This window comes from Labrus bergylta, chromosome 8 (genome assembly GCF_963930695.1).
Source record: "Labrus bergylta chromosome 8, fLabBer1.1, whole genome shotgun sequence".
In the NCBI taxonomy this organism is placed as follows: Eukaryota; Metazoa; Chordata; class Actinopteri; order Labriformes; family Labridae; genus Labrus; species Labrus bergylta.
Window position 1 is genome coordinate 23,218,335 of NC_089202.1, and position 26,717 is coordinate 23,245,051.

The 26,717-nt window shown below is 43.7% G+C and overlaps 1 protein-coding gene across 7 annotated transcripts; it reads right to left on the reverse strand.

Annotated features, from left to right (window-relative positions):
- On the reverse strand, positions 1–26,323 carry etv1 (ETS variant transcription factor 1). Of its 7 annotated transcripts, none has more exons than XM_065958123.1 (14): positions 26,168–26,323; positions 25,802–25,897; positions 25,588–25,651; positions 25,253–25,343; positions 24,876–24,923; positions 20,169–20,222; positions 11,709–11,838; positions 9,212–9,400; positions 7,725–7,972; positions 4,639–4,707; positions 4,473–4,541; positions 4,184–4,353; positions 2,141–2,242; positions 1–1,254 (listed from the first exon to the last, which is right to left on the reverse strand). In XM_065958123.1, the coding sequence occupies exons 2-14, from the start codon at positions 25,840–25,842 to the stop codon at positions 1,033–1,035; spliced, it is 1,497 nt and encodes a 498-aa protein (XP_065814195.1). In that variant the 5' UTR covers positions 25,843–25,897; positions 26,168–26,323; the 3' UTR covers positions 1–1,032. The 7 variants fall into 7 exon arrangements, with proteins under 7 accessions (XP_065814195.1, XP_065814194.1, XP_020509260.1 ...); XM_065958122.1 differs by having other exon boundaries at positions 4,639–4,710; XM_020653604.3 differs by lacking the exon at positions 25,588–25,651 and having other exon boundaries at positions 4,639–4,710; positions 26,168–26,322.
- Between the last annotated feature and the right edge of the window lie 394 nt (positions 26,324–26,717).

Genomic DNA, 26,717 nt, shown 5'->3' on the forward strand with positions numbered 1-26,717 from the left:
TTGATTTTTCCTTCACTTTTTATTGTTTCAGCCAATAAAATCACTTTTTTTTTCTGTATTTAGGGATGCAAATAATATCCTGTTAACTGCTGTTTTCCAACTTCCCTGTACAAACACTCTCAACCTGTTATTCATCAGACATCTGAACACCTGGTAGATAAATAATGACTGCTGCTTTCATGTCTTTCAGAAAACTAAAAGGAAACGTCTGTTTACAGTGAATTACCGTAAGAGTTATTTTACAGAGGCCTGGAGCTTTATTGATTATCCTAAACAGACGCCGTTCACATGTGAGCCGGAGGAAGTGATTTCCATTCGAGGTCATCCTCACACCCTGGAGTTTCACGAGGATTTCTCAGCCGTCGGGTCGATGGATCCATCCAGCAGAAAACACCTACATGATGAGGTCTACAGTTCTGATTGGACAGACGAGAGGTGCTGTGCTCAGACTCAGTGGCGAGGCGGCTAAATGTCTTTTAGTATCACATTTTCAAGTCTATAATCAAGTCACTTCACCGTAAAAGTATGGATACAATACGCTGCCAGTATGCACTTTAAATGAGCATCAAAGTACGGGATGGCTAAAGGACAAAAAGGATCATCCTTCCAGCAGATGAGACGGTTTCTTTTGCAGGAAGTCCAGGTAGGTGAGTCCTGTCTCAGCAGGGCGCTACATGCTCAAAATCATCAGAATAAAAAAAAAAAACCAGAAGGATTCCCACATTAATGTGCAAACACAAACAACTGTAAAAAGCCAACCACGTAGCTTTGCTGACCCCGGGGCAGGCTAACACCGAGCCGGTCCTGTCCATAAAGTGCACTCTCCATCCTGCTGTGCCGCTTCAACGTCAGACAGACAAGAGCAAAGGAAAAGAAACGTGTTCATGTGAGAGAGGGAGAGGGAGAGGGGGAGCTCCGCTGCATGTGTGTGTGTGTGTGTGTGTGTCTTATTCCCGGAGCGACGGTGAGTTAGAGGACATGACAGTCTCAGGTGTACAGAGGAGGAGGGAGGAGGTGTGTGTGGGGCTGTCGTTAATAAACATAGCCCTCGCTGTAGGGGTGCGGCTGGCAGTACGGCCCCTCCTGCACGTAGGCCATGTTTTCGTCAAAGTGCGACAGCGGCACTGTGTCCTCCTCGTTGATCTGCCGCTCCATGTCCGTCTTCAGCACCGGCCGCTGATTGTCGGGGAACGCCATTGAGAACAAGGCCTCGGGGTCGCACACGAACTTGTAGACGTATCTCTCGCCGGCCACCTGCACGGAGGGACGAGGGGACGGAGTGGACAGAGGCGAGAAAAACATGAATCAAGAGGTTTCAGTTTGCAAATATTTCTAACTTTGCAGAACTCGATTGACGCATGATTCAGAGCAGTGGGAGCTGCGAGTCTTCAGATCACCATGGTAACGTCATTATATCCTCATAAACAAAACTATGTTGACTACAGCTGTCAACACAGGAGAATTGTAGGCCTGATTAGATCATATAAATGGAGAAAGAAGGTTGTTTTTATTGCTGCATTCAGGTGCTCCTCGGATGGTCACAGTTTCCGAGTTGTAAAGTCGTTCTTCTGATTTCCGTACTCGGATTTCTAATCCTTTTTTTTTTTGCACCAGTTCAAATGTTTAATAGTCACAATTGTTCATGAAGCTGGTTGGCTTGATTGAAAATATTGATACACAGATTTTCTGAAATGTCAATGGAGGATGTGAAATTTACTTCCAGAACCAGAGCCACCAAAAGCGCTCACTGTTGAGCTCTATACCGGGACCTCCTCAGAAGACTACCTTCAGATTTCTTGATAATCTTTTTGGTGACATTTTAAAGTCGGAGTTTGAGAAACGTTCACCGTTACACACAAAGTGCAGTGCTCACAGGAGCATTTGAAAGCCTCGCTCTTTCTTTATCTGTTGCTCTCCCCCCTTTTAAAAGCTTCAAATAGGAGGTGTAGTGAGCAGTCGCTCAGGTGGAATCAATCAGGCAATCATTGGGGACACCTGCTGAAAATGTCGTCTCTAAATGGTGATTATTTTGTGCTTAATAGAAAAGCTAAGTTAAGGGAATGCTAACATTGTTTAAGCATCTTATTAAGTGTTTTATTTCAGTATAATATGTCCTCAAAGATTGTTTTTTTTTTTATACCTTTTGCATGATTCCCTTCTCGTAGTAGTAGCGCAGAGATCGGCTCAGCTTGTCATAATTCATCGCTGGTCGGTTCTTCTGTATCCCCCACCGACGAGCCACCTTTGTATCACACAGATAAACAAACAGAGTCAGTCAGTGAAGAGAAACAAAGAGCAGGAAGTCCAAGAGCAGACACAAACACGCACGCACGCACAGCCTGACACCCTGACAACACCGCCGCGGTAACTGAAATGTTAAACAAACTTATTAATCCATATTTTGCTAATAACAGTAATTAGAGTGCGTCCAGCCCGGGCAGACCTGACCAGGGATGTGTTCATTAGGAGCTTGTCACACACCCAGCGGAGGAGGCAGCAGATGTTACAGCACCTGTCTACCAGACCACCCACCACCCGGCCTTGCAGTGACAACCCACAGCCCCACGGAGCTCTCCTCAGATTCTCCTCCGCGGCTTTCACTCGGCTTATCGCCTCTCCTCTCTTTCTCTTTCTCTTCCCTCCTTTTGTTCATTCATCAGTTTTTCCAAAAAAACCCTCTTTACTAAAACTCACAATGGAGACAACAAAATAGACCGACATATTAGTGCTAATTTTTGCTAATGATAAAATGATGCAGAAAACAATACTGAAGAAATGATGTCATTCCATAAAAAACAGAGCTGCGACATATTTACGATCATCTGTGCACTGCAGCATATGTAGCATGAGCTATCCAAGCTAAACACAAATTGTTCAATTCAAGAATTTGTTGACGATAAATATAAAGTAGGGCCGTCAAACGGAGAGATTAATCACATTTTTAATTGCATGTTTGAAATTCAATTTGTCCGCATTTAAAATACAAATTGTTGGGCTTTTATTTTGAAAGTGTGTCCTGTCTAAATCTGAGAGAACTTTACTTGCTGTTTGAATTCAACCGTGCTTTTTATTTTGAAACAAAGTAAGGCCCTTTTGGCACAAACATTTTACAGTTAGCAAGGATGTTAAATGACATCTGCCGTCTTTCAGCAGGTAACAAAAATATTAAAATAATCCTGAAAATGTGCAGATACAGAAGATGTCTATACTGGTGTGGCTCTACGCACGGCCCGTAGAGCAGCTAGCTAACGTGTATATCCACGGCGTCCCAAAGCGGGAACGTTTGGTCACTTGATGGCATGAATGGGCCCCCCTGTTAACTGCAGCTGGCCCGGGCCTCTACGCTCTGCTGGGCTGCGTGGACCACTGCCAGGTACCCCTCTATCTCCAAGCCCCCCTGCCTGCACCCTGCATCCTCCCACTGCCCCACCCCCGAAAGAGAGAGCAACAGTGACTGAGCCTCGCTGTGTGTGTGTGTGTGTGTGTGTGTGTGTGTGTGTGTGTGTGTGTGTGTGTGTGTGTGTGTGTGTGTGTGTGTGTGTGTGTGTGTGTGTGTGTGTGTGTGTGTGTGTGATGGGGGCGAGCACACAGACCCGGCCTCTGTTTCCATTTCAAAAGGCTCAACCGTCGACATGTTTTTATTTTCAGGAATACGTCCTGTGGAATATTTAGCAGAGGACAGCCTGAAGGGTCAGCGGGATGGATGTGGTTTAGTGGAAAATAAATATTCTAAATATTATAGACCTGATTGAGCCACTTCAAGGACAGATAACCAAAATCACACCTCTTCAAATGACCTTTTAAATTTGATCTTTTTAAACCTGTAAGAATCATTTTTTTCCTCTTTTTTTTAACACACTGAGAAACATCTCCACCAGGCACAGATATGACTGTTACCCAGCTGCATCCTAGGTCGTCAAAATCATCAGTACTTCGATTCATTTTGATCCCACGTGTTTTAAAACGATACAATCTCTGCTATCTTAATGATCAACGATATCGAAAAAGGACAGAAACATTAATAAGACTACATCTGTTTCATAAGAAGGCTCACAGGAGAGGAATGAATCCATCAAAAATGGAAGAAAAGGTTTTTGCACACTGGGGCGCCGGTGGCCTGCTGATTGGTCTGCTCGATAAGTCATTTTTAAATTTGAGGGTTGTGTTGCAGCGAGAGTCTCACCTCCTCCGGCTCGATGAGTTTGAACTCCATGCCGCGGCCGGTCCAGGCGATGAAGTGCGAGTTGGACGGATCGTCCAGCAGAGCCACCAGGAACTGCCAGAGCTGCAGCGAGCCTCTGCGCTGGTACGACGGACCCTCGCGGTACAGACCCGTCTCCTGCTTGATGTCGCCTACGGGACAATTTTTTTTAAAGCACCGTTACTGCATGGAGCTTCAATGCGACTGCACAGGGAGACGTTTTTCTGTGCAGGAGTTAGAATCCAAACAGGCACAGGACGGGAGGACTCACCTTCGACCTTCTCAGGCACGACGCAGGTGTCATCGTAGAAATGCCTCACCACTTTGTCAAACATACAACCTGCAAAACAAAAATAAAAAAAGGAGTGTTTGATATAAAATCCCTCTTAAATCCAAACGTGCATCACCACAACATTCAGCGGGATCGTCGTCGGTACCTTCAGTCCTGTTGGTGTGAGCCAGATAGCCGTCTTGCCGTAAGTAGACAGAATGGCAGCTAGGCACTTCTGCTGAAAGCCAGGCAAGAAAGGGAGAGTGGGTGTTAAAGGGCCCGAAGGCAGCATTAAGAACACTGTGAGTTATCTGAGAGCAGTCAAAAGCTTGTTCACTCAATGCACCACTGGCTCTGATTAAAGAACAAGCCCTCCGGGGGGTCGGCCGCGCGATGGCTCCCAGCCACAGGGCGAGCTCACGGTACCACACTGCTAATACTCGCTCTGAGCGTCTCCACTCACAGGAAGATTTACTACTAAAACACGGACGCTCGTGTGGAAGCACAAGCTCACATGATGTAATGTTTTTTTTACAATGTGCGGCTCAAGATTAAGATTTTACTCTCTTGTTCATATCAGAACTACATGGACCTGAAGGTGTTGGTTTCTTTGACTCTTCCACTGGACATTATCTCTAGCACGTTAGCTCACAGCTAGTTTCATTTTTTTTTTATAAATTGAAGTCCCAGAAAATGTTCCTAACCTGGTTCTGTCTGCGTAGTTGGATCCTACATGAAGACGCTAAACTCAGATCATCGTTGTGAAACAGAGAAATTGCTATATTTTGCATCTTAACTCTTCTTGGTTTTAAGTGGGCGGGGTTTAGAGCTCACTGGAGGGATTATTTATCCCTTCTGGACTGGGAACGCCTCGGGATCCCCCCCAGGAGGAACTGGACAACGTTGCTGGGGAGAGGGACGTCTGCGGCAACTTGCTTAGCCTGCTGCCACCGCGACCAGGCCCCGGTTAAGCGGAAGATAATGGATGGATTTATGGGTTTAGTGACCAAATTACGAAGATGGTTTTGATGTCTATATTGCCAAACCTCCATCAGTAAATATGACTAAAACTCAAAACACAAACACAAATAAAAAAAAAACCATAAAGCTCCAATGAGGAACTTTTTTGTTTGTGTTGATTTGGCGCCCCCTGTGGCCAAAGCGGCACCTCTTATCGCTTTGCTGATTTAGTCCTGTAAATGTGTAAGTCCGTTTTTTTTCCCTCAAACAAGTTCATCGTGCCCTTTTCTGTTAAATGTGTCACTCAACGAGGAGAATCTTTGCCGTTGAAAACATTAGCATGCTAACACACTCAGTCTAATGTGACTCAGTAAACGAAGCTAAACTTTCAGGAAATGTAAACATTTAAATATTGGGGATGCATCTCTTTCATTAATTAGTTTGTTGACGTAGACACCATTCTGTCACCATTCCAATCACATCATTCCCTAAGAACGTCTTCTGTACATGAGCTTGTTGTTACAGCAGGTCACATTGACTCGACCATTAAGTGCACATGTCAGAACCGCCCACAACACAGACATAAAAAAAAAAACAGGTTACAAAGTGAATGTTCAATAAACAGACTGAAGCCCTTCATCTAGGCCCATAAACATTTCTCTGAACTTCATCAAAGTAATGGCCATGTGGAGGAAATTGCTGCTAATGAAATTACCAGCTCCCCTCCCATCCTTCCCAACAGGCCTGCTCCAGTCAACGAGCTGCACCGATGATAAATCCACCCTGATGCTCCATCAGCATACACTGGACTGTTCTGGACTGTTTTGTACTGTAATAGACTGTACTGTACTGTCCTGTACTGGACTGAACTGTACTGTACTGGACTGTGCTGTACTAAACTTTCCTGTACTGTACTGTACTGTACTGTACTGTACTGTACTGAACTGAACTGGACTGAACTGGACTTTCCTGTACTGTACTGAACTGTACTGTACTGTACTGTACTGTACTGTACTGTACTGTACTGAACTGAGCTGTACTGACAGTGAGCCGGAGCCTCATCGTCTTTGAACATGCTCGGCCAGTTCCCACGCCATGCTTCAGCCTCAAAGTCGAACGGCATAAACACGTAGAGGAAAGCGGTGAGGAAAAACAAGTTATGGTTATGGTCTTCAAAGCGGGTGGCCCAGGTTTGAATCTGACCAGTGGCTCCTTTCCCGCATGTCGTTCCCCACTCTCTCTCTCCCTGTTTTCTGACTCTATCCACAGTCCTATCTCTACATTAAAGGCACAAAAATCCCCAAAATATATCTTTAAAAAAAAGGATATCAACATGAGGAGGGCTACAGCGAATATTTGAACATTCATCCGATCTGTCACTCACTAATTTGTTTGCAGATTCTTTTAGTATGTGACGTTAAAGGTCAACCAGAAGAAGGTCCAAAAAGTAGCTAAAAGGAAGGCGGCATATGCCAAATACCGTAGCGCAGTCAAATCGATTCTCCCTCAGTGCTTGTGTACCGGGACGCAGACAGTAGCTGAATTAAACGGCCTAATCAAGTGTCCCATCCTACTGAGCTACAACCTGACGGCTACAGAGACTGCAGGTTTGTCTCAATCTTTTACCCTGAAACATTCTGGTGTTATTCATTAGCGTGACAGCACATGTTCCCGAAACTGTGAAACTGTGAAACAATCCAGCGACTGGAAAGTGACAGCAAACAGCAAACATCATGGTTTCTTTGAGTCTCTGAGAGGAACACAGACTCCTAACTGAGTTGCTGGTTTAAAAAAAACAAAACAAAGAAACTCTCACACAACAGATTCCCTCTGAGACTTGTTTTCTCCCTGACTGCTCACACAGACTCTCCTGGGTCCTCTCTGTCCGCCTTGTGAATGAACCGGTGGTCCGCTGTATGTTCATTCATGTCGTGATGTAGCCTCGGGCGCCGCTGAGGCCGCGGGCTGATGATTAGCTCTCTCTCTCTCTGCTCTCTAAGTAAAGGACAGGCGTGGGAGGGCGGATTTTTTTTGGATTGTGACCAGGCATACCCCCCCCCCCCTCCCTCTCCCCTCCCACCCACTCTTTTCTATTAGAGCTCCACAGGAAATGGCGACCGGGCGCAGACACCCGGCCCAACCAGATCCCCTGCTCTAATAATGGGCAAACTCAATAAACAGCCCCCCCCCCCCCCCCCCCACCTTCTCTCATGTCTTCTCCCATTCCTGAAATGATTGCAGAAGCTCTTTCACTTCCCACAGAGGTTAGAGACACACAGCAGCTTTGCTCACCTGAGTCGTAGGTGAAGTCTCTCGGCTCCTGTTTGATCATCATGGTCGGGGGGTACGCGTGGGGTAGAGGCGCCCCCATCATGGCCGGGTGCTCGAACAGGGGGTCGGGGTACTCCTGCTTGAAGCCTTGAGGAGGGAAGGGGATGTTGGGCTCAGACATCTGCCGGTGATAGATGGGCCGGCCGTCCCGAGCCATCGTCGGCGGGGAGGGGAACGAGTGGCACGGCTCGGAGAGCTGGCGGCGAAACCTGAGGACGATCGCAGAGAATCTTTGTCAGGCAGTGACAGAGACTTTCTTTGACCCAGTTTGCAGGCGGAGTGAAGTTTGCATGGCAGAAGTCGTTCAACATCGACACAAATTCTTTGAATTAAGTCACAAAATGATTTAAACTCAAAATCCCTGATACAGGATTTATATTAAGATGGATTGAAGACTTTAAGAGGTGAAAGAAAACATCAATGCACCTTATTATAGATTATTTTGAACCATTAATGATCGGAAAATGTTCGTCTAACTCTCCTTACATCTTCATATTGCTTCAAAACCCTTAAATATCCCCTTAACTTCAACATAGGACAAAGAAAAGCAGAAACAAATGACAATTAAAAGCTGAAACTAAAGATTTTTTTTTTTCAGTTTAGCTGCGATATATAAATGTTTGTGTCATTCAACATATTCAGTTAGCTCGATTCTGTACAAATCGAAGAGGTCAGGATTGAACTCTCATACTCAAAGAAATAACCAATTTGAAGAAAATTCGACAGGACCATCAGAAACCTAAAATGTTCAATTTAATTGACAAATGTGGAAAAATTCAGGCGAGGTTGAGTGACAGTGGAAGAAACACAGCTGCTGTTCATTCAGCGAAAACTTTGGGCTAGCTTAATATCACCTTATGTTGGGTTTAATTCCAAAATTAATGAAAATACTGGCTCTTAAATCTTGAATCTTTTCCTTAAATCTTAAATTAGCTTAGCATTAAAACTGCCTCGCCTGGCTCTATTCAAAGGTAAAATGACAACAAAAAAAAATCCACCTCGTAACACTTTAAAACTCTCTAAACAACTGGTTGGGTGAATACTTTGTACCCTTAGACGGAAAGCTCCAACACTTTTAAAACTGACATGATATTCTCTGTGCACCACCAGCTTAAAATGTAAAAATTATGGCCTAGCGGTTAGCTTGAGCCCAAATTTACAAAGGCTGTTTTCCTTCAAGAAGGCAGCCTGGGTTCAAGTCCGACCTGTGGCTCCTTGCCTGCATGTCATTCCTCACTCTCTCTCTCCAGTTTCCTGCTCTATCCACTGTCCTCTCGAATAAAGGCAAAAGTCCCAAGAATAAATCTATAACAATTCTACCTATGATAGCTCAGGTAGAATTAAAAGCTTGTGACATTTCAATGACACATAAAGCATAAATGCCATATTTCTTTTAATTGAAATTATTAGTTATGTATCACTCTTTCAATGTTTATTCATTGCTCTACCTGTGGTCCATAGAGTAGGTGTTGTCAGCGAGCGGCTGCGAGGGCGGTATGTGGGCGTAGGTCCTGTCTGGCTTGGGAGTCGGGGCCGCCGTGGGGGAGGCATGATGGAGCGGGGACACGGGGGTGCTACAGGGGGGCGTCACTGGGCTGGAGGGCTTCATTGCTGCAGGCTGCTTCTGCTCGTAGGCACTGTAGGAATCAGAAGAGAGTTAAATATGACTGAAGCATTTTAAACCTCCAAAATATGTCAAATACTTTGTGTTATATGATATAGGCTCATCAGCAGCAGCCGCCATGTTGGAAATGCTGTCTCAGTCTAACTTTCCGTCAACCTAACGACAGGCTGAGAGCTGGAGCTGAGGCGGGTTTTAAGCCTCTTCATGGTGCCCACCTGTCAATCATGTCAGCTAACTATAGATAACACGTATCGTTCATAAAATCAAAATGGATGCCTTATCAAAAAGTCATCCCCCGTCCATGTGTGACGATCGAGACATGAGCTAATCAGACATATTAGATTTTTTTTTAACCAGGCTGTAAACATGTTAATCTCTGCTGTTAAAACTGTCTTGTTAGAATGGGTGTGTATGTGACTTCCTGTGCTTCTGCAGCCCGGCCTCTAGTGGACACTCGATGAACTGCAGGATTTTACACTTGGCCGCTTGGTTGGGATTAGATTTATGTTTTATGTGTTGTGAATCAGGTTATGTCGTTGGTAACATTCAGGTCATTTTGTATCCATAGCAACCGAACAAAAACAGTAAATGGATGGAATATGAAATGGGTGTTTAATACGAACAAAATACAGTTTCTAGTCCTGTTTTCTTTTCCTATTTAACTTGATAACACTTTACTTATTTAACCAGAGAGCGCCATGTTGGAGGAAAGCGGATTAAAATTTTTAAAAACTCAGATTTAAACCAATTTCTTCAAGGTTCACTATAACGAAAGTGTTCCTTTTTTTGAGTCCAATATGTTATAAAAATGTTTCTTTAAATGGGGCTTCTATCATACTCTCCACAGTGCAACCATTAAATCAAATATCAGCTCAGACGCATGCTGACTTGTTTTTAACGGACACATAAAGGAGCGTCACACCTCCTCTCAGTGAACTCAGTCAGCGATGCTGTAATGTCAAAGTTACTCTCGGCCATTTCTGTCTCCTATATGAGCCTGAGTCACATCCTCATTAGGAAGTGAATCACACACATGATTCACCTCACATGGAACCGTTTCAAGATGGCTCTCTCTGCGTACAAGGTCATTAGATTTACATGCAAGTGGCTTAAAAACAAACAAACAAAAAAACAGGAGCGGATTCATCAAACGGTGCTCTGAGAGGGCAGCACGTCCTGCAACATATTTCACACTCCTACTTAGCTTTATCTCCTATTTACATTCCTTATTTTATTCATATTTCTACGGACATATTGTGAGTAAGAGCAACTGTAACAACCTGAAGTCTCCCTGAGGATTAATAAAGTGTTTCCTTAATCTCCAGAATAAAGAAAATTGCTGGAGCTCGCTACCTGATCACCTGAAGCTCACTGTGAACTTCAACACTTTTAAGAGAGACACAGAATCCTGGTTAGTTCAGAGACAGATGTGCACTCATGTTTGTAGCTCTATTACAACTGAATGTGTGTTTTACGGTAATCTACTGTACCCAGATTATTTTTTATTCACACAAAAGCTCTTCTAGGGACGAGTGTTGCAAATTAGCCCCCACCATAAACACTCTTGATACTCGCATTGGACGGCTGTTTTCAGATTGTATTTGTATATTGTATCTGTCCCTACCTTACAGAGACGAAAATCTAGGAAATCGTAGGAAATCTAGCCAAACAAAGATGAATAATCGGCGTATAATAATAGACGTATTTGAGTGTTTTTTTTTTTTCTGCTGCAGAATAAAGAAACAAGACACGCTGTAGAACTGTTGTAAAAAAATTGGATGCTACAACACTTTCTGATCCCGTATTTGAAAACGATACAGTCTCTTTTGTTTTAATCGAAAATAGTGCCGAAGATTTAAAAAAAAAAAACAGACATTTATTGCAGAAGAAGGTGCGTAGAAGACGAATGGATCCATCCAACTCCTGCACTCTTGTCTAAATTGCACAAATCCAAAAATGTTGCAGAGGTATTTATTAAAAAAATGATCCAATATTAGAAACTTGGAAACAATGTTTTAAAGGACGTGGTCACACATCCAGCTGTCTCGTGAAGCGGGAGCGCAGGACATCAGAGTGTCACATTGAAAAGAAAAAAAAGAATGAGCGGCCGAAACGTTGTGATTGTTTTCTAATAAAGTGTGCAATAAAAGTGCGAGGGATGGTTTGTTTTCAGTGTTGCCATGGTGATAAAACAGATATCGAAGTTTGTAATTCATGCATTGTGACAGCCCTACAGTTGAAACTGTTGTCTTGTGTTTTTTTTTTGTTTTTTTTGTGAGTCATGTGTGCAGGTTTTTGTGCGGGTGTCCGTCGCCTCCTACCTGACGTTGTACGGACACTTCTCTCCATACTGGAGCTTGAAGGAACGCTCCTGACTGCAGTTGGAGCTCAGCTCTGAACACGGGCTGTGCAGCTCCCGCTTGATCTTCAGCTGCAGTCCGTGGAAAGCCACTACATGTAGAAAGAAAGAGAGAAGTGCTGATTATACCTCCAAACAGTGAGAGTAAAAGTGATTTCTGTTTGAACTTACAAGGAAGTTTTATGCATGTAAACTTTTTTTAAATAATTTTTTACAGCAAGTTACTGTAGGCGAGTAAAGAAAAACAAAAATGAAATAAAATATAAATAACACAGGAATAAAGCCGCCATGTTTAAAGGAGTCCACGATCAAAGAAGTGAGTCTACAGATTCAGGATGTTGAAGTCTGTCAGCGTTTCACTCTGTGTCATAAATCATCCATTTGATCCATTCACTATTTAGAAACTTTCTCTCCGGGAGCACCGGTAGCGTAGTGGTTTGTCCGGGCGCTCCATATAAGGAGGCTGTAGTCCTACAGGCAGGCGACCCCCGGTTTGAATCCGACCTGTGGCCAGGCCCGGCTCTAAGAGGGTGCATAAGGTTGCATTGCACCCTCATTTTAAATTTCTGCACCCTCAATTAAATGGATGCCAAAAATGATAAAATAAAAACAATAACAAATTCAGGCTTTCAAATGACATCAGTGACTTAGATCGTGTTCATGACATCCACATGATCTGATGGTCACGACATGTACATGACGAACCCATAACATCAACGCTATTGTTGCCGGTCACTGTAGCTGCACCCCCTTTGATCTAAGTCATTTTGTTGTAGAGCCCGGTCTGCCTGTGGCTCTTATCCTGCATGTTGTTCCTCTCTCTCTCGCTCGCCCACGACTGCACGACTGACGGTGCAAACTTAAGACATGGGTATAAATGATCCAGGTCCAGAGACACTCAGGAGGGTCTGAAAATCAGGGGACAGGAAACATTTAAAATACAACGAATCGGCTTGCACCTTCTTCAGGTCGGTCTTTAACCCTTCGCTGCACGTTCATCATCAGAGTTGCAGAGAACAAAACGTGTACCAGTTTGAACGTGAACACGGCGCCGAATTCAAAAACACGCTTCACGTCTCGTTTGTTTGTCTTTGCTCCTGACAGCGACTCTGTTAGTGAAATATGACAAACCTAAAACTGTGTGTGCGGCGATGCCCCTTCATAAAGTCTCCGTCTGCTTTCAGCTGGCTGTCAATACGTCCAGACGACAACAACAAGGGGCTCATTGATCTGAAGGGAGCGAGCGGGGCGGCTATATCGCTCTCTAACCTACGGGCCCACAGCGAGCCCGGTGCATCTGAGAGGCTGTTAAGTGCCTGATCAGTCCTGATTAACATCCCATCATCTCCAGTCATGATCAACGCTAATCCAATCGGCCGCTCCTCTGACGGAGACAAAAAGTCAGTCAGAATGAAGTCAGGCTCGGGTTGCAGCTACCATCATACACAGAGCAGCGGTGAGGCCGTCCCACATCCCTCTTTCAAATGAGAGGGGGGGGGGGGGGGGGGGGGGGGCAGTCATGCAACACAGAGATGATGTCTGAATGAAGTTTCAGGCTGAACGACGGACTTTAAAAATAGAGTTTTACTTTACTGATATCAATTAGGAAATGCCTCGGATACCGTCCCAAATAGAGCGTCAGGTATCATCAAATCCACCAGTTAATGAACCTTCTGATACCATCATTTAAAAGCCCCCTGCCCCCCCCCCCCCCCCCCCGAAAAATCACCTGTTATCTCTTCATTAAAACAGTAGACAACACAACACTCATAAATAATATAGCTGCCACAAGGACCTGCTGCTTTGAACGGGCTAATCCTGCAATCCTGAATTTAAAACTGAAGGTTCAGAAATTGAAAACCCTAAAGAGAACAGCGTCTGTAGATAAAGAAGTGTGTATTCGATCACTCTGGGATTAAAGCAGTTCTTGATAAATAATGAAGACAGGAATCTGAATCTGCATTCAGAAGAAAAAAAAAAACGGTTTCAAAATCTCTCAAAATGAAATTAAGAAAATCATGAATGGAGGAAGGAAATCCTTGAACTCCTGGTCGAGCTTTAGTGCAAACATTTAGACATTCAACAACCAGAGAAGCCTGATCTCAGGGGTCAGGGGGGATTCTTCTCCCTCAGGAGGGTCTCTGAGGCAGCGAGGGGCTGCTGGAGAGAGGAGGAGGATGTTTCGGGGGGAGTTTTTCTCACGGCTGACTGACAGCTGCCGTACGAGCAGGGGTCGATCTGCCAACACCCCATCTGACGCACAGCAGAGCCCCCCCGGGGGGGACGGGGCCACACGGGCCCGCCGTGACAAAGCTCAGGGGTTGTTCGCAGCCCTTGCTGGGGGCCTGACCTTTCCGGGTCATCGATCGGAGGTCAAAAGAGACACTTCCTGAGGGGAGACCTTTGACGACGGCGGCATGGCAGCGCCTCGTTAACAGCTAACGGAGTCAAAACAAAACCTTCATTTTCTGCTCGTCCAGATCACAATCAGAGTCGGTTTGTTTTCCTACAACAAAGCTCGAGAGTTCACCTCAAGAAGAGAGAGCAGCTCGCCTCGTGTTTCTGAATCAATACAACAGTCCTGGTTATTACAGTTCTATTCAACACGTCCGAGTAACGGCTGTAAAACGCGTCTAAGCGACTATCAAATCGGCGTCGCGCGTGCAGCAGCAGAATTAGAAATGGAAATGTCACAATGGATTTAGTCGGTGGGGTGCCAAGGTACACAAATCAATAGCGAGGGCATTGCCTCTGACTAAAACAGAGACTTCCTTTTTAGTCCAGAATGTCATGCCCATCACCGCTTGATTGCTCTCATTATCTACGTATTGATTAACCGAGATGGGGGGGAGGGGGGCGGGGGAGGAGGGGAGGGGTATTTAAAGGAAGAGGCACTTAGAACAATTACTGGCTCTATTTTGAATGCAAATGTTTTCTTCTTGTGTTTTTCTTTTCTGCACCAATAAATCAAATATTCTGCTATTTGTTTTGCTCTTTTCGGTATTTACTCAATAAAACATAAATCTGTTTGTTTCAGCGACATCATCATTCATGCTCCTTGTTTGTTTTTCTTTACCTACTCGTGTTTTTTTTTGGATCCAGCACTAACTGAGGGGTGTGCTTGTCGTTTTTTCATTTTTAATATTCTAACAAGAAAACGGCTTCAAAGTATTTTAATTCATCTGAAATATTTGGGAACGTTATCAAAGAAGTCTCGACCCCCAAACTTTACGTTTTCAAATGTTAAATTTGTCACAAATCTTATTCATTGTTTGGTTTGGTTGAGTCATGAATATTAGAAAAATATTTACTGAATAATTTATATTTTGCAACAAATTTTTTTATTTAATTTAGATATTTTGTTTCTGCAATCCTGAAGTTCACCTCCTACGTACACTCGGCCCTGAAGTTCGGTTTTCTCAGATAAAATATTTATTAAAAATTCCAAATTTTTTCGTTTATTTTTAAGAAGTCAGGTGCACAAGGAAAGGTGGAGAAATTATGCTTTAAAATTTTCTACAAAATTCACTCAAAAAAATCAATGTTTGTTCTCGAAATGTTCTGCAAATTCTTTCAGCACAGGACTTCTGACTTTTTTCAGACTCGTGTATGAAAGGGAAGATTTACCTAACCATTTTCCTGCAAAAACAAACGTTGCTCTAGAGGTTGCCTGGATAGCCCAGAGGTTATGTCCAACGCCCCATGTACAGAGGCTGTAGCCTTTGCATCAGCGGCTATGGGTTTGAATCCGACCTCGGCCCTCTGTTGCATGTCCTCCCTCGCTCTCTCTCCTCCCAACGTTTCCTGTCTCTCTTCAGCTGTCCTCTCTAATAAAGGCAAAATGTCCCCCAAAATATCTCCTCTAAATATTATTTCATGTTTCACCGCTGACTTCCTGCCATCCCTGTGTGACATCATCAAAGATCTCTTGGCCCCTCATGTCAGATTTTCTCAGGTGTCATACGTGCTAAATAAGGTTCTTTGTTTGAGCATGAAAGGAAACATTTACCCGTCTTCTGAACATTTTCCGACAAATTGTCGCTCTAATTATTTATTATGTTACTGCCATGTTTCTGCCAATCCTCGAGGTACATCATCAAAGATCTCTTGGCCCCCGAGCGTCGTTGTTTTCTCAGGTACCAATCGTGTGTTTTGGCAGAACGAGAGCCTACGTTTGGCAGATATTTCTCCGGTCCATTCATAAAAAAATACAGGTCTTTTGGCAGCAGCGTCAAACCTTTTCCATTCCATTTTCACCTACTGTAGGTGCTCGCCTTTGCTGTTAAATGATGGAGGCTGCGATCTGCCGGTAACGTGTGGCCTCATTTTACACCTCCTCTACTCCTCTCCTTCCCTGCTAAGTTATGCTAATGGTAAGCATCTGTGGCGGAGTTTGAGACAAAGAGAAATTCTCCTTCTCCTCCTTCAGCCCGAGGACACTTTCGCTCCGAGGCCGCTCACATGCTGCTTCGGTGCTGCATGGATGGAGAGTGCGAAGTCGACATTGAGGGAAACTGTCACAGCTTCCCGAGAGGTGATAAATCTGAGGGCACGACCAGAAAAAACATTTTCTCCTCCATGTCTTTAGATTTTTTCTTTCTCTTTCCACCTCTAATTCTCGCGCTAACGATCAACTTAAGCAAATATGTGAGCTTTTAAGAATAATAAAAAGACTCTAAAGACAAGATTCTTCAGGTTTAAATCTCCTGATGCAAGAATCAACTCGTGTAAAGATCATAGTTAAACATGGCGGATATTAAGACAAAGATTTCTGGGTTAAATTAGCACTTTCATTTTGAAAGCTTGCATTTTAATTAAATGATTTATTTGGTATTTATCAGATAAAGTTTTCCTCAATAATTCGATCACATGCTTTTTTTTTTTTAAACTCATTTAATATATTTTCTAGAAAAAAATCTATTATTGTTGCCACACAACTTTTTTTTTCAACGTAGCAACCAGCTAGCAACAAGAAGGCTAATGCGACAGACGACAGTTTTCAGAATTTTCAGCAGATTCTGCATCCGTTTACAATTTTTTTTTAAAAGAAAAAGGAGCAAACTCTGTTTACTATAAAAAAAAAAAGTTATGCAGAAACAATTTAAAACAAGCAAGACGACTCAGTATGAAGCTATTTAGTTAAGTTTAGAAAAAAAAACCTTTGCACATGTGTTTCATAAGACGGGAGCGTAGGAGAGCGATGTGTCCATCCTAACTTAAAGTTACGAGATCTTCATCAAGCAGAAACGTTGCATAGAAATGTTTGAAAGCTGAAGTTAGGGTAGACGATGTGCCGGAGTTTACCTTTAAGTTTACTTCGGATTCACACTCACATGGAGGCTCCATTATTCTAGACTTTTGAAAAAGGCTGCAGTTATTATTTGATCTTTTTTCTTCTTCTATGGTTTTTAATTTCTGCTTTTATTTTTGTTTCCACTTCTTCAATCGTAATGCTTTGACTTATTTATTTATTTAAAACAGACGACTGCAGCAGACATACGATGATCAGCGACACACGTTAACCAGAGCTGTAGATCCTGTATATTTCTATCACTACGGCTTCTTTCTTCTTATATTTAATTACTCTAAAGAACTTTTTCACTTTTTTTAAAGCTACTTTTTGCTCTTTTTTTTTAGGTCTTGTAAAAAACATTTCTTGTCGATCTAAAATTTGAATTTTGCAGAGAACTCTCTCGTTCAGTCGAGCTAAAGATGTTTCATATTTTATTTTCCTGCGTTCATCCTTTGATCTGCCTGTCAGATCACTTTGAAGACATCTGTTTTCTTAAACGGTGCGTTATCAATAAAGTTATTTTAGTTTAAAAAACAAAAATTAGTGAACGCCTTCTTTATCTTCCAGTGTGATCAGACAAAGGAGAGATGAGCGCTCTCGTTCAAAGACGAGTCTAAAAATGAAAAACATCTCAAAAGAGATTTCGCTTCAATTTTCAAGATCGGCCACAAAAAAAAAAAAACAGCTTAAAAGGGAAGACGATGATGACGTTTAGTGGATTTGAACCTGAATCACTGACGCTCTGATTGTTGATGGTTGTTCTTCTCACTCGACTTCCTGTTAACGAGGCGTGTTTATTTCTCTGCCCGGCTCGTCCCTGAAGATAAAACAGCTTTGAACAGTTTAACTTAGACTTCCTCTCCGACGTTCTTCACTCAGACTCATCTCTTCCTCCTCGACTTCCAGCTACACCTCTTTCCATCCTTCACCCCCGTGTCTCTGTTTCACCCCCCCACCCCCCCCTCCACCTCTCGGCTCGGTGAAACCCATATGGGAGAGCTGCCGGCTGGGATGCCTGCTCGAGCGCCCAACCACAGTGCCCTCACCCCTCCCGCCATCTGTCAGCGCCTCTCCAGTCTGCTGCCGCTTTGCCAACAGGACAATTCAGATGGTCAGCAGTCTCCTGCCACCGCGGCCACCCACCCCGGCTACCTCTGAAGGACAACGGGACAGTCTCTGTGACCTCTGGTTCTCTGCTGCACACCGCCACGCGCCTCCATCTTGGAATTTAAGAAGGGAACTAATTCACACCGAGGGGTTGTTCTACTGAAGAATGGAAATACACCGACAGGGAAAACATGTTCCTGCACTCTTCCAGCTATTATTTACCCAACAGTGGACAGGTAGCTGAAAAATCTGGCTCTGAAAATTAAAAACACATTTTACAAGAATACGCCCCCCTCCTTTAAAAACACAAACAACAAAAGACTCCTACAAATAGTTAGTGAGATATAAAACACTGTTCTTGTCCGCCTCAGGTCCTCTGGTTTCACTTTTTAAGGTGTAAAAAAAAAATAAGCAGGGATTTGGCTCACACGGGGTTAAAAGGTCTAAGATGGGGCTCATCCGATCTATTTTTTCAAAAATATTAACCACATACTTTCTGTAAAAGCTGCAATTTTTAAAATTACTAAAAAATAAAAGAGAAAGCAGCCGACGATGCAGATATCCTCGTGACCTTTTTCTTCTAACTTGTGCATTTTGTCCGACTTTTCCTCGCGGGCTAAAGGACGTTAAAGGACGCAGGGAAGACTTTGTTTTGTGCCTTTTCTCACAGTTTTTTTTTTTTTTTATGGGCGTTTTGGCTCCTCTGAAAGACATGTGCTCGCTCAGGTTCCCACTGAGCTCCACTCACTCCATTTCTGTCCCCACCTTGGCAACTACTTCCTCCAGAAGTGGAGCGTGCCAAGTCACCAGTCACCGTGTGCAACCAGCGTGCACCAACCAGGTGAAATACGACGCACTGCATCGTCCCTTATAGCTGAGAGAGGAGAGCCTGCTCGCTTATCAAACTCTTGAAATGTATTCTTAGACACTAGCTGTATTCTCTTACAGTTCAAAAAAAAAGAGACACATGATGCTTCTTTGAGCTGCATAAATCCCCACTGAAGATCGGGGGAGTGAAGCAGAAGGCCAACGAGCCGTCAGCTGGGACGAGATAAATCTGGTATTTACTACTATTACCCCGCTGTATTTAGAAAATCTAACCACGATGGGTGGTTTTGCACAAAAAAAAGCCTCAAGGTGAGGTCGTCTGGGAGCTTTTTAAAAAAAAGATTTTTAATAAATAATCAAAACAGCCATCACAGACAGCAGTTTGGCCTAGAAGGATATAAAAATATCACTTTAACACCCTGAAAAAAAAACTGCCACAATATTTTGATGTTTATGCAAATAAATCACGGCGCAATAATATCTGAGGTGGTGAGAGGAGCAGGGGGAACGAGGGGAAGAGAGAGAGAGAAAAGAGAGAAAGAGAGAGAGAAAGAGAGAGAGAAAAGAAAGAGAGAGAAAGAAAAGAGAGAAAGAGAGAGAGAGAGAAAAGAGAGAGAGAGGGAGAGAGAGAGAGAAAAGAAAGAGAGCGAGAGAAAGAAAAGAGAGAAGAGAGAGAGAGAGAGAGGGAGAGAGAGAGAGGGAGAGAAAAGAGGGAGAGAGAGAGGGAGAGAAGAGAGAGAGGGAGAGAGAGAGAGAGAGAGAGAGAGAGAGAGAGATAGACAGAGAGAAAGAGAGAGAGAGAGAGAGAGAGAGACCCCCTGACCCGTGCACCTGTCTGAAGACCTGCAAGACTGCTGCAGCTCTCCAGAGAGCACCAGCGCGAGCAAAGGTGAAGCTACTTAAAGACCCACACACACACACACACACACACAGCGAGGCTCAGTCACTGTTGCTCGCCCCCATCTCATACACACACACACACACACACACACACACACACACACACACACACACACACACACACACACACACACACACACACACACACACACACACACGTTGACACAGACCCAAACAGGAGTATTAACATCATGAAAACACTCACTCACTCACTCACACACACACACACACACACACACACACACACACACACACAGAGACAAAGTCAAAAGAGCGGCGTGCTCTCGTACTCACAGTTTTCAGTCTGGAAGTCTGGAACGAACTGCTCGTCATTGTCGGGAACTTGAGCTGCAGACACAAACAGAGAAGAAGAAGAAAGGGGAGTGATTGTTTGTGATGTTGATGGACACGCAGCATTGATCAGCGCTCCCAGCAGTCCCGTACACTCCTCTGGCAAACAGTCTCCGGGGATCTAATCCCGGCCTATCCCGCCATTGTTTGCCTCCGCTTGTCTGTTGAAGAACACGGCGGGGGGAAAAAAAAGTGTTCTACAAGAAAAAAAACCCAGGTTGAGGAGGACTTTGTGTCTGATGCTGTTTTTAAAATGTGCATTTATGGAAGGGTCACGGTGGGAAAATGTTCCCGTTATCGCATCATTCTTGTCTTTTGTTAAATGTTTCAACCCATGAAAAATATTTAATTGAACCCAAATTATAAAAATAAAAAAACGAGGAGGATCTCTTTAAAAAGATCATCAATAAAATGTTTGTTTTTTGTGTAATAAATCAAGCGCACCATGAGGCGTGTTTGAGAGCTGCTCTGGAGCTTCAGTTGCAGGAGACGAAAACATTTTGTTAAAATTTCACTTTTTTTTTAAAACCCCAGGACATTTTCACGGCCGCTGAAATTTTACAAATTAAATTCTTAACACATTTCTTTTTCATTTTAGTGTGACAATCCCACCACTTTAAGGTAAAATGAAAAAATGCAGGCGCTGTTTTTAAAAAAAAGAAGCAAATTTGATCCCTTTTTTTTTTCTTAAAATCACACGCCTATGACTTAGTATTTTAAAAAAAACATTCTGTAAGCATCCAGAAAATGCAACAAAATATACAAAATTAGACCCTGACATGTTCTGCAGAACACCATTTGTATGATTTCCTGAAGAAGTTGCACGCCGCCCCGTGTTTTCCGGCTCGCCCCAGCCTCGTGAGGGACGGAGGATTTCAGCCTTCCTCCTAACTCCACTTCCTGAGGTCGCCCCGTCCATTGACTCTCCCTCTCTCTCTCTCTGTGCCAGCAGCCAAACTCCCATCGTTACCTGCATCTAATTGGCTTCTTCCCTACCGCTGAATCCACCTGTACCCACCGAGCCGGGTCTGTTCCAAAGCTTCACCGTCCTCACCTGCGCCTCCAACGCCCCTGCACTCAGGTTAATGCTCAAATAATGAAGCCCACTCCTATTAGGGCATGTACATATTAATATCACACATATTTACTCTCGGCGGCGGCCCTCCACGTCCCTCTAGTTCGACTCTCAGGCAAACGATTTAAATGTGTCATTAGCACGTCTATTTATACGCACGACGAGGTGGATCCTCATTATCACAGAATCAGTAACATGTCCCGACACGCTGGAGATCTTCACAGAAATCACAGATTTTTCCACTTTTGTCACTTTGGATCAGATGAGGGAGGTTGGTTGGGTTGTTTTTTTTTGTTTTTTTTTCTCGTTCTCTCGCAGGAGGTGTGAATTGAGGCGAGTAAACAATCAGCACATGAAGACGGGGAAGTGCTGCGTATTTTCAAACAATGTCAAGCAGGTGAAGAGTGCAGCAAACAAAGAGAGAGAAATTAATCCCACCAGATTACGCCCCGGTTAAAGCCGTCGTATGCGGCACTTTGAAATATCATTTTGTATTAAAGCGCCTTCAATTAACGGTTAAGATCTTTGTGTTTTACTCGACATCTTTCATGCTTTCTTCAGAAGCATTAGCATGGAAATTCAATTAATATATTGACTAAAAAAACAGGTTTAAAGAATCATATTTTCCCCATTTTTACCCGTCAAAACCACAACTTTTAAAGCTGCACACACACAACAAAAATACAACAAAAAACTGGAGCAGAACTCTCATCTCATGATCACAACATGAAACCATTTTGCAGAAACTTCAAAAAAACAAAATTTGTCGGGGGACAAAGAGAGGAGAGATGGATGAAAAAAGAAGAAGAGAGGGTGCAGTGTGCGTTTGTGTCCAAACAGTAAGTAAGAGCAGGATGGATGAGTCACCGGCCCTCTGTCTGTGAACGAGCCAGCTCATCCCTGATACAAACTCCTGCAGAGAACGGCAGAGCTGGAAATCTGCCGCCATTCACAAAAAACAAAAAAACAAAACAAGAAAAAAAGAAACAAAACAAAAAAAGATGGGAGGTAGAAGAGAAGGAGCGAGGAAGGAAAGGGAGAAGTTGTAACTCGAGGCCTGAGCAGGAGAGGCTGATCAACACTCTAAGAGTCTGTGGGACAGTTTTTAAAAACTAAAAACTAATTTCAACGTCTGCATGCCGCAATTTCAACCTTAAATGATGTCGTCAGCTCCGGGATATTTAGAACATATCAATAACGTGTATAAAAAGCACAGTGAGTAGTTACAGGTGAAAATCTCAGAAATCAGACTTTTTCAGGAGCTAAATTAAGGGGCAGAAATGCATCATGGGAGGAGATGGAGAGCAGAGCGGAGAGTTTCTGGGTGTCACAATTTGTCCGTTTGCAGACGAACACCCCCCCCCCCCCCCCCTTTACTTTCTCGTTCTCCAAGACGGAAATTCAGTCTGCCTCTCATAATTCGTCCTCTTGTTCCAATTACCTGAGCTAATAAATCTCAGAAACGATGGAGGTATTCCTTTTCATCTTAATGGACAGGAAGTCATTCATTAAATCTACAATTTTGAAGCGCACATCATCACACTGATCCCTGACAGGCAGAACTGTAATCTTTAACAGTAATACTTCTCATCAGCCGCCGCCGCCGTCTTCTTCTTCTTCTCTCACTTTGGATACTGAAATATTTAAATCGTGTCTTATTCTTTTTTACACGCCCTGCGGTGCACGCGGCGCCAGTCTCATAATGTAGCCGCGGCTCACCTCCCCGTGTGTGTGTCTGTTTCTGAGCATACGTTTCATTTTTTAAAAAAGCTTTGGATTCGCACTGCGAGCATTTTCAAATGTGTTAAAGAATAGATGGAGCCCATGAATGATTCAGGTTCACCTGTGTGAGCCAAAAAACGTCTCCAGACACTTTTCCAGGTGATGTTTTTACGACTCAATCCCAAATATTAAAGTACGCACTTGAGACGTCTCGTTTAGAGGTAAGAATTATGGCTTCACATCCAGAGCACTCACGGGTTCTTTCTACTGTTATTTTTTCGAGGGGGGCGAGCTGTCATTGGACGGCCGCACCGCCTGTCACAGACGAACAAAACAAAAACACAAAAATCTTAATTGAAATATTCATCAGAATGAAAAGCGTTTGAAAATTATTTGAGACGTTGATATTTCTGCATTTCTGGAGTTGAATCGGTGAGTTCTCATCTTTTTAAGCTCCTCCAGTTTTTAATTACGGGACTAAAAGTGACCCCAGCAGTCGTTTTTTCACCTCGGAGAGATTTTTCTAAAGCATTACAATTTGTCAAAAAGACTTTAAAATAATTGTAAATGTATTCAGGCAAAGTTGAACCATCAAATAATTCAATTTTCTTTGTCCTGTTGCACTGAATGCATCCCAACATGTCGCAGCAGGAGCACGTCGACGCTTACTATCGATGCAAAGCGTTTTAAAAAATATAATTCTTCATCAGCACTTTGGTCCATTTGAAGACATGACACTGTGAATTTGTTCTATTTCAGATTTACCAACACATAAATACTAATATTCTAAAATATTAAATATTACCTGAATCAAACTTTCCAAGCTGTTTCAAGCTCTCACACTGATTTACTTTAAAGAATTTCTGTTTTTAACACCAGAGCAAATCCAAAACGTCTTCAAAATACTCAGAAAATATTCCACGTCTCACTCTAAAACTCGAAGACTTTAACTCTAAACTTTAAGGTCACATGCACTACTCAAAGCGAGTTCTATTTTTAAAGTCATGTACTGATTTAAAAAGTGTAGCTCAGGAGCCGAGTAACACATGCACATGCAGATAAAAACAGAGTCAGAGTCAAAGAGGAAGCAATGTTCACCACTAACCAAAACTTCGGTGCTGCAGACACGCTGGAAAGAGGACACTGGCGCTTAAATCCTGAAGCATCACGTCTCAGTTAGACCACAACGAGCAAGTCTTGCCATCAGAGGAAAAAAAAAATAATTGAAAAGAAACCAAATGGGTAACTATTTTTTTTAAGAAGAAGAAGAAAAAAAAAGTTGCTGTTGGATACAGAGTCAGGGTGTTTTGGAGGTTCTGCGATTTAAAAAAAAATTATAGATCCATTCTCTTTTTTTTTGGGGGGGGGGGGGCCGCCAAGACATGAAATTGAAGAAGACAAGGTGATGGTACAGCTGGAGAAGGTAGAGAGGTGTGCTGAGAGGAAGCAAAGGGAGAGAGAGAGTGAGTGAGGAGAGAGAGAGAGAGAGAGAGAGAGAGAGAGCTGGTTGCAGAGCTCTGGTGGAGGTGGAGGTGGCGGCGGCTGCTGCTGGCGTGCAGCGTGTTAGCTCCTGCCAAAAGCAGAAGAGACAGTGAGCGTCGGAGAGCCTTCTCCTGGTAATTTGTGATGACACTCTCTGGGTAGAGCCTCCTCGGTCTCCCTCAAGACCCCTCGCTCACAGTCTCTAATGTATGCATGACACACAAGGTGCCTCTTCCACACAGGCTTTTAATTGGACTGCGACGCTAGGCAAGTAACTCCAGGCTGCTTTTTTCTCCCCCCCTCGCAACCATTTTTTTACCCATCTCTCCTCCTCCTTTTTTCTCTTTTTGCTCAAGATTTAAAACACTCACCCTCTGCGAGCCAAGTCTCCTGCAGCTGACTGAGGTCCTGGAAGAGTTCTGGAAAAAAGGGGTGGGGGGGGGGGGGCGAAGCAGAGAAACAAGGCAGTTAAAAAACAGAGTCAAAGCCCAGGAGCAGCATCAGAAAAAAACAGCTGAGTTCATTACAGCAGGCTGATATGCCCGGTCAGAGCCGTTGGAGCTCAGAGCGGCTAATAACAAGTCAATTTGTGTGTCTGACCACTGACGGAGGCTTGTGAGAATCATCACAGTCCGCCGTGTTGTAATTGAGATTCTCTAGTTAGCAGCGCAGGTGGCCACAAACCAATTGAATTTTGCTAAATGTTTAGGAGCCGTGAAATTAACTTCTCCCTCTGCCCTCTGCCTACCTTCAGTGTCCAGAGCCAGGTCGGACTTAATGAATTTTCTCTTTCTGTCATGTGCTTGCCTTTGGCAGCTCGTTGTCTTTTCTTGCAGCTTCTGAAAAAGAAAAAGAAAAAAAAAAAAAAGGGAGAGACACACAAATCAATTTTTTTTTCTCTCTCTCTCGCTGGAGCAGTGATTCTGTTGTTGGCTGCAGCTCAAGTGCAACTGAAAGAGCCTCAATGAGCCTCTCATTGATGCCTCACACACTTCTAAGAGCAAAGGATCCCTGCGCTTCAGATATAATTAACAAGCTGTAACATGGTGCATAACCAATATCACTGTGTATAGCAGTAGGCACCTTGTTTGGCTGTTTATCTTTGATGATTAAATGAAACTTAAACGGTCCCTGAGGAGGAATGAGTCTTGGCAGCCAGCAGGGAGGGAGAGAGAGAGATGAGATCAGAAAGTGTTAAGAGAGAAGAACAGACATTTACAACAATAAAAGATGAGGTGAGAGATCTGCGTCTGATGTCTGATTTGCCTCCAAGTTGTTCTAGTCAGGAATAACTCACTTTGGAGTTACAGTAAGGCACTCTCTGGTCGTGAAATCCATCCATTCTGCTCCGCTCTCTGCAAAGTCCCCAGAGTCTCCTTTCTGTCCGGTCACCCTTCAAACAGAGCGAGTATTCAAACAACAGAGCATGAATAAGAGGAGTTTCATTCATTCACACACACACTTCAGGAACCTTGTGCGACTCTTTTGAGACCGAAATTACCGACAACACCTCCGGCGATGCTGCAAAGTTAAGTTGACAATCTGCAAATGTCGTGCGTAAACGAGCAGCGCGCTGAGCTGGACGGTTTTTTTTTTTTTTTTTTTTTTTTTTTAAACCACAGTTTTAACTTCTAATGTAGAGAAAGTATGAAAGAACTGTTACCTAGCGATTCTCGCTGTGTAGAGTGGCTACAGAGTCGGCTGCAGGATCTCCACAGTCCCGGCTGCTGCCTGCGCTTCTCCCCGCTCACTGTGTTGCTTTCGAGCGGCTTGGCATCGCCTCCCGGGGCCTCCCATGGAAACAAGCCGCACTCCGCTTCCTATTGGTTGTCAATGTCTTTCACTGGATCAGATTGCTGGCAGTCAATCAGGCACGGCTGCAGGCGGTGAGCACCGCAGAAGTCAATGGTAGGATGGAGGTTTTAATGCGCTCTTCTTTTTAAACTTTGCGCAAAACTTAAGCGTTATGTTGTCATGCTGTTTAAAGTTGAAACACACACACATGCAGACTGCACCTGCACCCCTCCCCTCTCCTGCCCCGTCTTCGTCTCCTTCCGTACACACACACACACACACACACACACACACACACACACACACACACACACACACACACACACACACACACACACACTGCTCTCCCGGTCAAGTTTGTGTCCATGGTAACTGTGTTTTTTAGAGCCTCCAGAGAGACCCGATGAAGAGCCAGCAGC